This window comes from Misgurnus anguillicaudatus, chromosome 13, assembly GCF_027580225.2.
Source record: "Misgurnus anguillicaudatus chromosome 13, ASM2758022v2, whole genome shotgun sequence".
Lineage (NCBI taxonomy): Eukaryota > Metazoa > Chordata > Actinopteri > Cypriniformes > Cobitidae > Misgurnus > Misgurnus anguillicaudatus.
In genome coordinates, this window is record NC_073349.2 from 25,192,501 (window position 1) to 25,207,500 (window position 15,000).

The 15,000-nt window shown below is 37.6% G+C and overlaps 1 protein-coding gene across 4 annotated transcripts in view; it reads left to right on the forward strand.

Annotated features, from left to right (window-relative positions):
- Positions 1-15,000, forward strand: part of plxna1a (plexin A1a) — a 274,556-nt gene that overhangs the window by 156,197 nt on the left and 103,359 nt on the right. For all 4 annotated transcript variants that reach the window (XM_055187468.2, XM_055187471.2, XM_055187470.2 and 1 more), the window contains exons 5-8: positions 795-895; positions 2,738-2,861; positions 2,993-3,146; positions 3,227-3,326. In XM_055187468.2, the coding sequence (XP_055043443.1) occupies positions 795-895; positions 2,738-2,861; positions 2,993-3,146; positions 3,227-3,326 (479 nt within the window). The remainder of the gene's footprint in view (positions 1-794; positions 896-2,737; positions 2,862-2,992; positions 3,147-3,226; positions 3,327-15,000) is intronic.

Genomic DNA, 15,000 nt, shown 5'->3' on the forward strand with positions numbered 1-15,000 from the left:
GTTCCTTCGAGCCGCGCGCCGTATAAAGCAAACACACTATCCTCAATTACATCTGCAAAAACACCTCCTCTTTCTCTCCCTCACGCGCTCCCTGATTGAGATGCTCTTCATTGTGACCCAAATGCCTCGCGCCTCGTTTGCAGATGTTATTTATATTTAATACACCCCTTGCTTCTCCACCTCCTCCTTTTGTAGGGAGATGAATGGTTTCTCTTTCAGCTGTTTAAATAGCGAGGGATGATTGCTCTCCCTTTCGTTCCTGTACGATCGGCTGCTACATAATAGTCTCCGGCCCTGATGTTAAAACAAAAAGCAGTGGTAGGACATGATGCTCGCATCTCCGATTGGATAATCTGTTTAATTGAAATCATCCTGTTGCTGAACTCACCCCACCTTAACCTTTTTTTGGCTGACCTCAATAGCTTGGTGTGATTTGTTGGAGTGTTGCATTAATATAGTTAATCCCTATCACTTTTTGGGTATTTTTGCTTGTTCTTGACCTATAATGCAGCACCATCCTAAAAACTCAATAACTGATTCCAGTACAGTCTTTCCTGTAAGTTCGAACAATACATAGGGCACGTTTTGCATTTCCTTTTGAATATTGAATAAAGCATATGTTAGCATATATACAGAGCTCATATGGACAATGTTCGTATACTGTATGTTTTTGTGTTGGTTGAACTGACAGTAATGGCTCAAATGCACAAGTTTCAGAAGACACTGGGAGCTTGTTGATCATGTCTTATTGTTCTAACCTGTCTGTCTGTCTGTCTGTCTTTGTGTCTGTCCAGGTAAGCAGGGTGCCGGTTGAGAGCTGTGAGCAGTATAGCAGCTGTAGTGAGTGTTTGGCGTCTGGTGACCCACACTGCGGCTGGTGTGTCCTGCACAGTGTGTGAGTATCTTACAACACACATACCCTCATACATAGACTCTCTCTCTCTCTCTCTCTCTCATATATATATATAAACATAATACGATTAGGGATGTTGATAAGAATTAAATCAATAATACTTAACGATTGTCGAAAAGCAAGCACATGTGTTCGGCGCCTGCGGAAAGCACATACAGCCGGTGAAAAAAATGAAATAAGTGCTCAGAAGTTAAACTAGCCACGATCACAGTTACGCTCGATGCCAAACACAGACCTGGGCATTTTAAAAATGACATCCGCAGTGGATCTGATAGAGTCCGATACAGAAAATGCAAATACGGTTAGGATACTGAAAGCAAAGAACCTCTTCAGGGAAGCCTCCAAGATTAGCATAGCAATGCAATGAGACCAGAAGCCATTTTTAATTAACAGATTAAAATGTAATCTTAAATTCTGGCAAGAAACTAAAATGTAAACTGTAAAGGACTCTTGTAACACTCTGAACGCCTGCAACATATATCGTTGATCATCATTACCGACTGGCTGAGCTGCTACATGCTGAACACTGTTGCGGGTTTTCTAATGGAAGGTTGAAATCTTCATAATATAAGCATCTTTGCTCAAAGTACGCCCCAGGGGTAAGCTGAGGTGACAACGGTAAAAATGCCCTTCGGTGTATCAACGACTCAGAAAGCGAAGTGAACAACTAGAAAAATAACACTTGATGATTATAAAACTTTTATTTTGTCATGGAGTGCCCATATGACGTGGAGTTATACTGTGTCTATTAGTCATTCAATTTATATGAGTTAAAATTGATGATTTTATCAAAACACTAACTACATTGACTCATTTTACAATCCCACTAGCATGTTATTTAGACAAAGTAAAATCTTTTTATTCACGTGAGGAAGCGGACGTTTTTACGCACACATTTATGTCATTGGCTATACATGCCACTACTGTAAAGGTTTATTGCACTATTACAGTTAACGAGTATTTGATTGATTGATCGTTAATTTAAAGCAACACCAACAAGTTTTTTTTACCTTAAAATAACATTTCCAAAAAAGTTTCAGTCGTTCATCCACTCAAAACAGGGGGAATGGCACTTTCACATTCGCTTTGCAGCCCTCTATCAGCCAAAACCGCACGAATGAAGTTTCCAACCGTCGGGTCGCGGTCCTGTAGTTTGAGTGAAAACTACAAAAACTTGCTTAACGGCAGACCTACAATCCAATCAACAGCTATGCTGCAGTATTTACGACAGTGGGTAATGGGCAATTACGCTTCTAACCTGTAGGCGGAGCAAAGAGCAAAAACTCTTTAGTGTTGCTTTAAACAATCATCGAATATGGGAAATTGCATAAATTGACATCCCTAATATACATACACTCACAAACAAACTCACACACATATGCTCATAGGAAATCACACACATACAGTCAAATACATGCTTACATGCATCGCATATATAGACATACACACATTCACAAACTTGCACACATTTACAAACATTACACACACACATTTGCTTACATACACTCACAAACAAACTTACGCTCAGACACATATATGCTCACATAGGAACTCACACATATACATCTTTGACATATATAAATAAATAAACATCATCCTGTTTGATTTATAAGCTTGTTTCCTCATGGGGACCTCAAAATGTCCCCACGAGGTCAAAAATGTACTGGTCCCCAGTAAATTGGTCCCCACAACGTGATAATTACCAGGTACACACACACACGCATACTCCATGTTACCTCCAAAATGAATTATTATTAGCATGAATATGCTTTAAATGTGATTGTTATGGTTGTAAGCATTATTTGTGCTTGTATATGTATGCAGTTGTTCTCGTAAGGATCACTGTGAGCGAGCGGATGAGCCTCAGCGTTTCGCTTCTCGACTGGAGCAGTGCGTCCGGCTAACAGTACAGCCCAACAATATTTCAGTCACCATGTCTGAAGTTCAGGTAAGTGTGTGGTTTTCACCCCTTTATGCTGTTTGATAGGTGAAGAGTATCCATATTGGATCTTTCTCTGACTGTCTGTATTTTTCTTTGTCCGTCTTTGTGTCCATGCTGATTCGTTTGCTCTCCTACAGCTTGTTCTTCAGGCTCAAAATGTTCCCAATCTTGCCGCCGGTGTTAACTGCTCATTTGAGGACTACACCGAAACAGAGGGATACATTATGAGGGGAAGTATCTACTGTCTGTCCCCCTCCACACGAGAGATCGCTCCCATCACTCGCAACCGGGGTAAGACGACCGCACGCTCTTCTTAAACCTTTCCCGGGCTTGTTAGAGGCTGTCGAAGCTCACCGTGTGTCTTCTGGCAGGTGACAAGCGGGTGGTGAAGCTCCATCTGAAATCCAAGGAGACAGGGAAGAAGTTTGCCAGCGTGGATTTTGTCTTCTACAACTGCAGCGTCCATCAGTCGTAAGTCAACAATCCTTCACCTCACGATGTAAAGAGGGTGCCAAGTGCTGTCGCCAAACTTTTATTTTACCGCCTATTTTGACATTGCTGTCTTTTAAACTTAGACAACTTTCAAACTTGGGGACAGCCAACCTTGTGTGTGTGTGTGTTTACTGCTTCAGAGTGAGAGAGAAATGTTAGCTTTGTGTCCCGTTAGCAGTTTTTCACTGAGATCAGAGATGAGATCAGACTTTTAATGTCATTTCATTAACCAATCTGAGAATCCCTGACTTCAGCGATCCAGCTTTACTGCGCATGAGTTATAATCCTCTCTCTCTCTTGTTTTTCCATCCCTTCATCTTCCTCTGTTCCCATATCAGTGAACCATAAAGATAGCGAAGATTATGACAGAGCAAAAACATAACCTTCGTATTCATATTGATTTCTTTCTCTCTCTTTTTTTTAAATGATTTTCCCGTTTTCAGCAAGCGTTTTGATTTAATGATTAAAATGTCAAATGTAAAATTTATTTATGTTCTTGTGTACTGTAAATGAATCTCGATTACATTTAAAAAAAATATTTTACTAGAAATAAATATTTTTACTCTGCATAAATATGTAAGCACACACAATGGATCTGTAAGAATTACCCAACCACCACCACAACAATTTCCTGACCTTTTTTCAGTCTTTCTGTCTCTCTCTCTCTCCCCCATGGCTTTCTTTCTCCTCTCCTTCCCGCTACTCTCCGGATAAACGACAGGTTGCGGTACAGCCGGGAACAACTCCAGATGTTCTGATCTCTAGTGTCTCTTGTTTATTAAGTCAAGCTGTGGGCTTTTCAGTACCTCAGCGTGCTTTACATTAGCATGTCACCGTATGTCCCATTAGCAACCCGACTACTTCATCTTATGGTGCACGCTATGAAGTGCTCACCTGGTGCTCCTTGTGTTGTGCGTTTGAATGAAAGACTTCTATTTGGCCCTTATGAGCACATGGCCTTTATTGCCGTGTGTGTGTTTGGCACGGCAAATTACCCTGCTAGCTATTTACATGCAGCGTAACAATATTCGAGTTTAGCGTGAGATGGGGCGGGGATGCTTAATCGAGCACGAGAGGGACCCAATGCATTTTTAACAAGAGGTGCGCGGCGAATAAAAAGGGAAAAATCTGCGAAAAGACGGAGAGATGGTGGCTTTTGTTGAGCGATAAAGCGAGGCTGAAGCGTTGACAAAAGCTTGGGCATTTTAATATGAAAAGAGCCCATGTGTTGGCACAGGTCACACACGCTTCTGGAAAGACGCCGCTTTTCTGTGTAGGTGTGTGTGTGTTAGAGCCTCGGGGTCGGCATCGTGCAGTTGTGACGTCTGTTGAGTTGATTTCCCGTCTCGTGAGCCACCTTGTGTCGAGTGCTCTAAGGCAGTAGATGGACATATGTCAGAAATATCACACTGACCTGGAGCAAAAACACATTAGATGAAACTCAGATGAAGCGATTGACCAGTTTGAATGAGAAAGGGTCCATTTTGAGGATGTGAAGGGTCATTTAAATTAAGTGTAATGTCAGTTAAATAAAATGGGAAGTGAGAATACTGTGAATTGGATTATTTGAAGTCTTACCATGGGTTCACACTAGGGATGGGCATTTTCCAGTAATTTACTATTCGAATATTTAAACTCATAAAGAACGAATATTCGAATATATGTTTATTTAAATTATGTTAATTAAGACATGCATCTTTTGTATTTTTCATTTTGTCATAATTTCACAGAAGGCTTATAATTACGAAATATCCACAACAAGCTAAACATATATTCTGTATGTATATGTATGTATGTATTTTTAAGTTGAAAACATTGTAAATTGTATATATATGTATTTTAAATTCTTCTTAAAAAATATCCTACAGAAACAAAGGCGTTAAAACCCCATGCGGAGTGAAGTCTGAGTCAGTCAAACCCTTAGTTTCAAGTTGGTCGTTAGTATGAATTCATTACTGTTGGATCTTACATACATTATATTATACCAAATATTATACACTACTAACCCCAAATCTAAGCGAAGTTTGAGGACTTGCGAAGTTTAAAGTTTGAGGACTTGACAAAGTAGGCTATCATCATTTAAACCCTTAAACAGACTCCAAATAAGAGCCCGGAGCAAACGAAAAAACGCATCTACATAACCGACTGCTCAGGCAACATATAAATATCTTCTCAGTTTAGTTTGACATGTATTTGTGAATAAAGAAACCATCTTTATCCTACCTGCTTCGGTGAAAGCCCGTTCTTCTGACTAGATACAATAATGTCGGTGCTGCGGAGAAAACTCTTCTTCGTGATGATGGTTATCGGATAAAAACAACAGACGGATTGAACAAGATTGAATATCTGTATTTAACATAATTTTACAAATAACGTAAGCTGGCTCGATAGATTATTGTTGACTGTGCAAAGTTACTAACGTTAGCTTAATTTAACAAGATTTCACAAAGACGGAGCTTTGCTTTAAACAGCCATGTGCAGTTATCCGGTTCATTTTTGAAAGAGCACCGCATATTATAAATGTTCTCCGTTTCATTTCGTTCTCCGTGTCTGTCTCGTTATTAACAAAATAAAGTAGACTTTAAAACAGAAAGCTTACAAATCTCTCATGATGTGTTGATGCGGGCGGCGGAGAAGCACGTTTAATAACACGTGAGCCCTCACTGAGCCAGTTGCCAAATATGGCGCGGCGCGGCCAAACCCGGAGATACAAGAAAAAAAACTTAAATTCGTCTGCAATCTGCATTGCCAAACAATCAGAAATATATAGGAATTAATGTTCATGTATATCTTACATTTAAGTCTGTAAAAGAGTATAGATGAAGTGAAAAAGCATTAAATAAGTCGTAACCCTTTGGTGGCACATTAAAAACAAACAAACATTCGAATAGCATTTTTTAAATTTGAATTATTATTGCCGATCGAATATTCGAATATTCGAATATCCGTGCCCATCCCTAGTTCACACCAGCCGCGTTTGAGGTGTTAAATTCGCGTCTAGTTTGCCGCTTGAACATTTTAAGTTTACTCACTTCATTCACGCGTGAAATTCTAGTTATTGAGACATTCACGCTTAAATTCACGTCATGGGAGGGGCTTCTGCGACTCACTTTCTGTAATCACGTCAATACTAAAGCAAGCTCCTGATTGGTTAACGTGGCGCGTTTTTTCTGCCAAGGTTAAATTTTTGTAACTTGCGTGAACTAGACGCGCGAATGAGGCGGAATTGCGCTGGGCTAAATGCCTCATTTGCACCGAGAGACCTCCAGACACGCGTCAATGCGTCTTTACATTGACTTAACATTGAAATCACTTGTGCTTGACGACTGTACCATGGCTGGTCTGAACGCAGCATTAGGGCCCTTTTATACACCCAGCGCAATGCGCGACGCAAGTGCTTTTGCTAGTTTTAATCCGGCGCAATTATCATTTTCAGGTTTGGCGCTACGTTGTTTAAATAGCAAATGCATTTGCGCCCAATTTTACGTCAATGTCCGTTCTGGTCTGAAAACGAGGTGTTTAGGCGCATTGTTGGCGCGTTGCTATTTTGAGGCAACTAAAATAGACTACGCCATTGACCAACAAAAACCTGGTCTAAAGTCAATGGCAAAATATTGTTTTTGTTATTTAATGAGCACGCAAGTAATACATTTGCGCGTTTGCTTATCACACATATGGATGCACAGCAGCACACAACCCTTTTTATAATGTGAAAAATTAAAGGATTAAAATGTAAACGATTATTAAGTCTCTTGCACATAAATGAGGATAGATTATGAGACATTAGAAGTCATAAAGATATGTTTTACCTGTAGCCTGGTAAGTAATTAAATGTTTTGCTTTAAACAAATACAAATATTGCATCTATTTTTAAAGTATTTTTTTTAATACTACCCCACGGATTTATTTTATATGATGACTCTGTACCTGTGGATATGATGAGATGAGAAACATTTTTAAGTAATGCTTTTTAAAAAAAAGTTCTGAAACGCACGTTTGGAAATTCTTTATCTCCTGTTTGTTACAAATAAAGTATTTTTAGAGTACAAACCTTTTCTTACATTTTTGAAAATAATTTTTTGATGATGTTGGATATCCATACATTTACATCAATTAAAAGCCTGCTATTTTTACGTCCATGATTAAAAGAAAATTGCTCTTAAAAAAATAAAAATTCAATACAAATGAAAATAACACAATTATTTCACATTAATCTTAAACTGGGGGTCTTTTTCCTCTGCTTAGTTTACCAGTTTACAAAGTCCTTCATCTGAATAGCGATTAGAGATAGATAAGACTCTCTCTGTATTGCACGTTACGCCCAAAACACACCCATTACTCATTAGGAGAATAGGAACAACCCTTTTCTACTGTGTGCTTGGCGCACAAACCATTTTTCCCGTCGTTAAATTAGCTAAAGTGGAATCGGATACGCACGTTTAAACCATGTGCTGTGTGCTTTAGACCATGTGCTTAGATCTTTAATATAGGGCCCATAAAGGTACAGTGGCATTTACATTTACTAATTTGGCAGGGACTGTAACAGGCCACTCAAGCTATATTTGTTTAGTATGTATGCATGTGTGTTCCATGGATTCGAACCCACAACATTTTGCACCGCTAACACATTGCTTAACCCAGTGGTCTCCAACATGGTGCCCGCACAGAGTCTGTGAGTTGCCCGCCAAAGCACATTCTATTTATAGACTCAATTTTAATATTTATTTATTACATATTTTTATATGAGCTTAGCTTCAATGATAAAACATAATACAATAAAATAAAATAATTTTTGAGTAGACTATATCAAAAAAGTAGCCCTGCAGATTGTTTTATCAATTGTGGTAGCCCTTGTTCACAAAAAGATAGGAGACCCCTGGCTTAACCGAATAAGCTACACCAAAAACATTCGTCTTTACTGAAAGAGCCAGGCAAAGGACTGAAAATGGTGTAATAAATTAAACTAAATTAAGACTGTGTTGGTGAAGAAATCTTGAATAACTATAATTGGACTTCAGGGGAACAAAAATGATGCAATAAATGATGCAAAAGTGCAAAATAAAGCGCCTTAAAATAATTCAAAGACTGAGATGTGTAATGACGTGGTGCTTTAGGGGTGATGAGCAGTGATGTAGGTGGCTCTTCAGGAAGCAAGATCAAAATAATACAAGATCAAAGTGGGCCAATGTGACATTCATTACTGAATGCTTCCCTGTACCTCTGTCTCTCTCGCTGTCTCTTTCTCTCTCTCTTTCTCTCTCTCTTTATGTCTCATCCCCCTGCCTCTGTTTTGTTGTTTTCTATAAAATGCAACAGTTGGATTCCAAAAGGAAAAATTCCCATTCATTTTCCCCATAAGTGTATTGATTTTTAACAATACCTTAAAACTTATAAAGACAGACCTATTGTTAGCTTGAAGGTTGGTAATCGATGGCAAATGCCTCTGGGGAAGCCATCAATGTTATTTAAACATAAATGTTAAGAGTTGGTTTAACATTGGACTCTTCCAAAGAAACAACTCAGTGGTAATGCATTGCGTTAGCAGTGCAAAAGTACTTATAAAAATGTATACCTTGTAATGCACTGTAAGTAGCTTTGGATAAAAGTGTCTGCCAAATGCATCAATTTAAATGTAATGCACACTTTTCATTTAAGACTGTACATTTATATTTGTTTCGTTTTCAAAAAACTATTTGCTGTTCATTAGCGTTTGTAGTCTTTTTCAAGCTAATTGGCTTACTTAAACTATTTAACCCTCAAATGGTCCTCGTTTCCTGTTTACACTACTGGCCCATGGGATCTTTGTGACCCCAAAATTGAAAGCATAATTAAGAAAAATAATACATTTTTTATAATACAAATAATATATCTTTTTTCATCTATACAATAAAGCTGTGTTTTGAGAGATTTGAAGTACTTTTGTACCTATTTACGCAACTACTGCACACCATTACCTTGCCTAAAAAATATAATTTTTTTATGAAAAATTATCATAAATTATAATCTAAATTTGATTTAAATTGTTTTTATATATTGATCTAGATGGTATGTGTTAAATGTGTCCATCTGTTAAAACATAAAAGAATTACAGTTTAGGAATTAAATAATTTCGACCAGCAGATGCTCATAGAGACCCATTCATTTTACTGGATATGGGCAACTTCTCGCATCACAACTTTAGTGATACGTTTTGTGAATTTATGTATATATAAACATTAGAAAGGACATTAAAAATAAATATTATTTCAAATAGTACTTTTTTTGTAGTTTTTGATGCAATGCCACAGAAATTTGATAGAATGTAAGTGTGTGCATGTGAGTGTACATCAGTGATTCCCAACCGGGGGTACGCGTACCCCAGGGGGTACGTGAAGAGTTTCCAGGGGGTACGCGAAAAGATTTACATTTTGCTTTGTTCTCATTTACTTTTAATAAAAATGTCTTTCGTTTGTCCAGTCATTTACCTAAGATGAATTTTTGTGAGGAAAGCATTGTAAAAAGGACAACATTGTAATTTTAATCTTATCATTAATATAATTTGCCGTCAAGAAGAGTAAATGCGCTGCATGATCCAAAACGCAATAGCGATGTCCAACTCAAAAACGATCTGACTATTTTCAATGAACCTGAATAGTTTCTAAAGACACAAAGTTTATTAACTATAAATAATGTTATAATATTCATTCCCGCTGCCATTGCATTTTCAAATTATGCAAAAAAAGTTTGTATTATTTTTGGCTAGCATATTTTGTCCCGTATGATGTCTTTTGTATTTATTGAGAATGTCTTAACACATTTTGTTTATTAGAACAGAATAATTTCAATTATTTGCACACTTTAATTATCAGTAACTTAAATTGAGATTTTAGTAAATTTAGGGCATTTACTAAAAAGGACGAGAGCTCAATTCCAAATAAGCGCCGGAGTGGAAAATTTGCGTGTGATTTACTACAAAGGCGCAAATATAATACACAGGCAAAATAATGACATAAGCACATTTCTATAATGACCATTGCAATCTATAAGAGCAGCGCAAATTAGTACAGGGACGCAAATAAGAGACAGGCGGCAGGACATCGCAATGAAAATGCGGACTGCGGAGTGTGAAATTCCAGCTAAGTAAAAGTACACTAAGAACCGGAGGACGAAAGATGAAGGGTAAAATAAGTTTTGAAATACCTGATTTGACTTCTTCTCGTGACTTCTCCTCCTCTTTTCTCGAGAAAATTAAACATAGCCTGGCAAACTATATATATTTTTAAAGTATGTTTCTCTGGCAAAATTTAATACTCTCCTCGCATTAATGTTGCTTCTAAAAGGAAAACTTCCACAAATGCATAATAAGGTCGCAAAAATAACACTTTTTCAGAGCTAAATATCTATTGCGTGTCTTTAGTAAGTTCAGTCGTTATTTAACGCCAAAATGATGGTTTGCGCAAGCCGTTAGTAAATCTGGCCCTTAAAGGGGTCATGTGATGAAATTTTTTAATTTGTAAAATAAGTCTTTGGCGTTCCCAGAGTCCATATGTGAAGTTTTATCTCAAAACACCCTACAGATAATTAGTTATAGCATGTCAAAATTGCCATTTTGTAGGCCTGAGCAAAAAACACAGTTTTTGGGTGTGTCTTTTAAAATGCAAGCTGATAAAATGCAAACACTGATCGCAATGATAGTGGTTTGTTGAAATAAACATGCTTCATCAGTCAGTGCTTTTTACTTTAATGTTTAAAATTAATTAATTAATTAATATTACTAATTTTTGTCTTTAAAACACAACTTTGGTTTAGTTTTGATAAAGGGGTACTTGAGCATTACTGATAGGGCTGTGGGGGTACTTAGGGCTAAAAAGGTTGGGAACCACTGGTGTACATGTGCGTGCATTAGGTCACACCCCTTCATATATTTTTTTCTGCATTTGTGACTGATTTTATGTGCCAAATTCTATACAAAGCTCTGTGTGGCAGTCATACCTGTGTATGTTTGTGTGTGTGTGTTTGTGTTAGCATGTGTTTTTTGCATTGCACTTGTGCACAAGTACCAGGCCTTCAGTTCTGTGTCAAAATTTTCAGATTTATGGAAAATTTATTGATATTGTTTTGACAAATTGGATTTTTTTTTTGCATTTCCCACTCATTTTCAATTGGGGTCATATCAACCCCAAGGGACAGATTAATACATGTTTTTCCATACCTTCAGAACAAGCCTAGGTTTTTTTGTGTGCGTATAGATAGATTATTTAGGGAAAAGTCACACATTTTTATATCTCTGAGGTGAAGGGAACCTTTTTTTAACTAATGAAATGTCGTTTGGGGTCACATAGACCTCAAGGACCAATTGAGGGTTAAAGTCCCTGTAAAGTCAGATATAAAATGTGCTCTGACTTTGTCATACAACAGAAAAATGTGTTATTAGCCACCCAACCAAATGTGAATGATGAAAAAATGGCAAGTAAATAAAATAAGATTATCAAAAATCTTGAAAAAATACACTGCTTTCTCTGCGCTCAAGCGGTAGGGGCGTGTCCGCTGTCGGGCGCTGAAACCACACCCACTCGCAGGAAAGCTGCTGTCTCTCTCAACCTTCAAATACAGTTACAACCTAAATGAATGCTAGTGATTGTGTTAGGGGCGGGGCCATGCGCGGTGGTTCAAATGCGTCATGAAGTCACCGTTTTAAGCTGCATTCAGACTAGCAGCGACTTGCAGTAGCAGAGCGACGCAATCTCATTGATTTCAAGGGAAGCTTGGTGAACTCCGGTGACACGAGCGACAGTAACCGTTGGCGACTGGATGGTGCGCGACAAAGTTGAGAAATGTTTAACTTTATGCAAATTAACCCTTTCCCCGCCATTGACGAGTTATCGCATCAATTATGAGTTAATATTTATCTGATAAATATGCCTTTCTGGACGAATTTCAAAGTGAAAGTGTAATACCGCTTTTATCCACTTCATCCAAACCGAATTCATCAAAAACGGAAGTTAAAAAGATTTAATGATTTATTTTAACTGCCTTTATGTTTGATAGTCATTCTGAGTCTGATCTCTAACATAAATTCCTTTACAAAAACGCAATTTTTTAAGCTTTTTGCTCAAAATGTTGTATTTTTAAAGAGAAATATCCATATTTCACTGGTTAAATTAAGTGGAAAAGGTAAATATAGAATGAAACGTTTTTCCCCATTTTGTTTGTTTGTTTGTTTATTGTTTGCTTGAAAGCAGATGGTGTGTTCTTTCGTTTGATATATTTGTATGTTTATATATTTATAGAAGATACATTTTTCCTGCAAGGAATTTTGTGAAACTTTTGTTAAAATCACAAAAATGCAGGTGGGCAACTTTTCTCAAATAGGCTGGCTGTGAATGAGTTAAGAGCAACTTTCGGGAGCGACTACCAATGAGAACGAAGCAGTGGAGTTCACGTCATCCGTCTCTTGTCAATTACTGAAGTGGACAGTACTCATTTGTTTATGACAACCAGATATAGAAATGCCTCTTTTGAAAAAAAAAACTACAAAGTTTTATGAGTAATTATATTCACTTATAATGTGAATGTACCTTTAGACCAGCCTAAAAAGAACTCAGGAATGGTAAAAAAACTGTTTAACGATTTAACTCTGCGATTCAGTACTACGGTATATAGTCTTTGTGGCATCTTTCAGCAGTACATTTCTAAAATGTATAATGTGTTTAGAAAAAAATTCAAGATTGGCTCTACAGAGACTTTAAAATTTTTTCAATGGGAATAAATGTAAAATATACTTTTGGACTGAAGAGATTTTAAAAAGTAGACTGCGTTGTTCTCTTTAGTTTCCTCTCACTACTCCTTTAAAATATCTCTCTCTCTCTCTTTGCGCTCGGCCAACTTTTGTGTCTGATGTAGTTTGATCATGGTGAGGAGAGCGCTTTATCATGCACCAGCAGCGGACGTGAGCACAGGCCTTTGAACATTTGGCACAGACAGACGGAGAGAGCTAGCGTCACTTCTCGCCTCTTTGTGACGCTGCCACTGACCACACAAGCCTTTTCATGATATGAGAAAATCGTCGGATGTCTGGGGAGAATTTGCGAGGCGTGCATTACGTAGAGCTTACAGGAAGCATCTACAAATAGTCAAAGTGGCACTTTATGTAAGCATTGTGGTGTAAAGAATGGGTTTGTTTTAGTTGATCATTTAATTTTGAGACATTGCTATCTTTCAAAGTTAACAATAATCAGAATGGACCCTATTTACTTGATCCTGGATTTGTTTAGTTTAATAAATTTTTTTTAGTGTCTGTTACAAACAATAAGCTTGTAAAAACCTGATTTGTCAACTTAACACATCAGTAAAGTCTGTTCATTATTGTTTATCAAATTGCACTGCCCAGATAGCAATAATCTCCTGAGCGGATTCGCACCGTATCCGTTCCGAACTCAGCAGCGCTATTGCTAGAGTATATTGCTGTCTGGTTGTTTATCATTGTTTTGTTTCCTACTTCATACAGTGAAGTGACATACTGACATACACAATGCAAATCTGTTATATGCTTGCTTGTAAGATGTTTAACATAACGACTTATGCCAAGCTCATATAAATGCATAAGAAATTGCTCCCACACAGTCCTTGTTACGAGTTTCAAAGACATAACTATGAGGCTCTGAGTACAGATCAGCATCCTTGTCCTTCCCTGCCAAATGCAACAAAATTCTTCTGCGTAACCATGGCAACCAACCTTTGTCTCAGTCTTTGATGTGTTGAAAGTTGACAGAAGAGTGTTTGTAATGTGTCTGGTGTTTCACCTTGAGGTGTCAGATGTGGGCTCAGTCGTTAAACGTCTTAAACGATCGAGTTATCCGTGTAATTGATGTAAATGAGTCGTGAAGTATAGCGTTAAAAGTTTTGGTTTAATTTTCTCAACTAATTCTTGAATAAATTGGTTGTGTCTTTTTGTTTTAGTTCTTGCCTTTGGTTGCTAAGGTGTTCGATTTTTATCATGCTATTATGAGGTTGCTATGGTGGTTTTTGCTGGTTGCTAGGGTTGCTAGGTAAGCTGGGCTTAACGCAAGAATGTTTTTAACATTCAATAATACATTCACATTGATCAGGGTTCCCACGGGTCCTTGAAATCCTTGAAAGTTTGAGAAATGGGGGGCCCTGGGAAGTTTTTGAAAATATACATACATAGGTACAGGTCATTGAAAGTGCTTGAATCTATTTTATGCAAAAAAATCCATATTCCCCGTGTTGTGTAGGATAATATCATAAAAATTCTAGACTTTTTAAGCACACGTGCTAAACTGTTCGCTTTAAATGCTTATATCTTCTGTATGCGAATGTTGATTCATACCAAAATGCTTTTTCGCATAGTTGTGTTTGACACATGAAATCATCTCAAGTTACGAATGTAACGGTCTCCTTAGAAGGGAACGAGATACTGCGTCTCCCTTGCCATACTTCCTGTGTCCCTGTAACGCCGTCTTTGGCAATATTTCACATAGTGATATACTTCCTGGTTCTCGCGTCACCCTGTCTTTGTCGTTAAGTCTCACCATTGATTAAATTTGATATCCACATTCAGACACATTTACCCCTGAAGGCATCCCCAAAGTGTCACCGCAGTGACGCAGCACGAGTTCCCTCGAAAGGGAACTGTAACAATGTATCTTAAAAG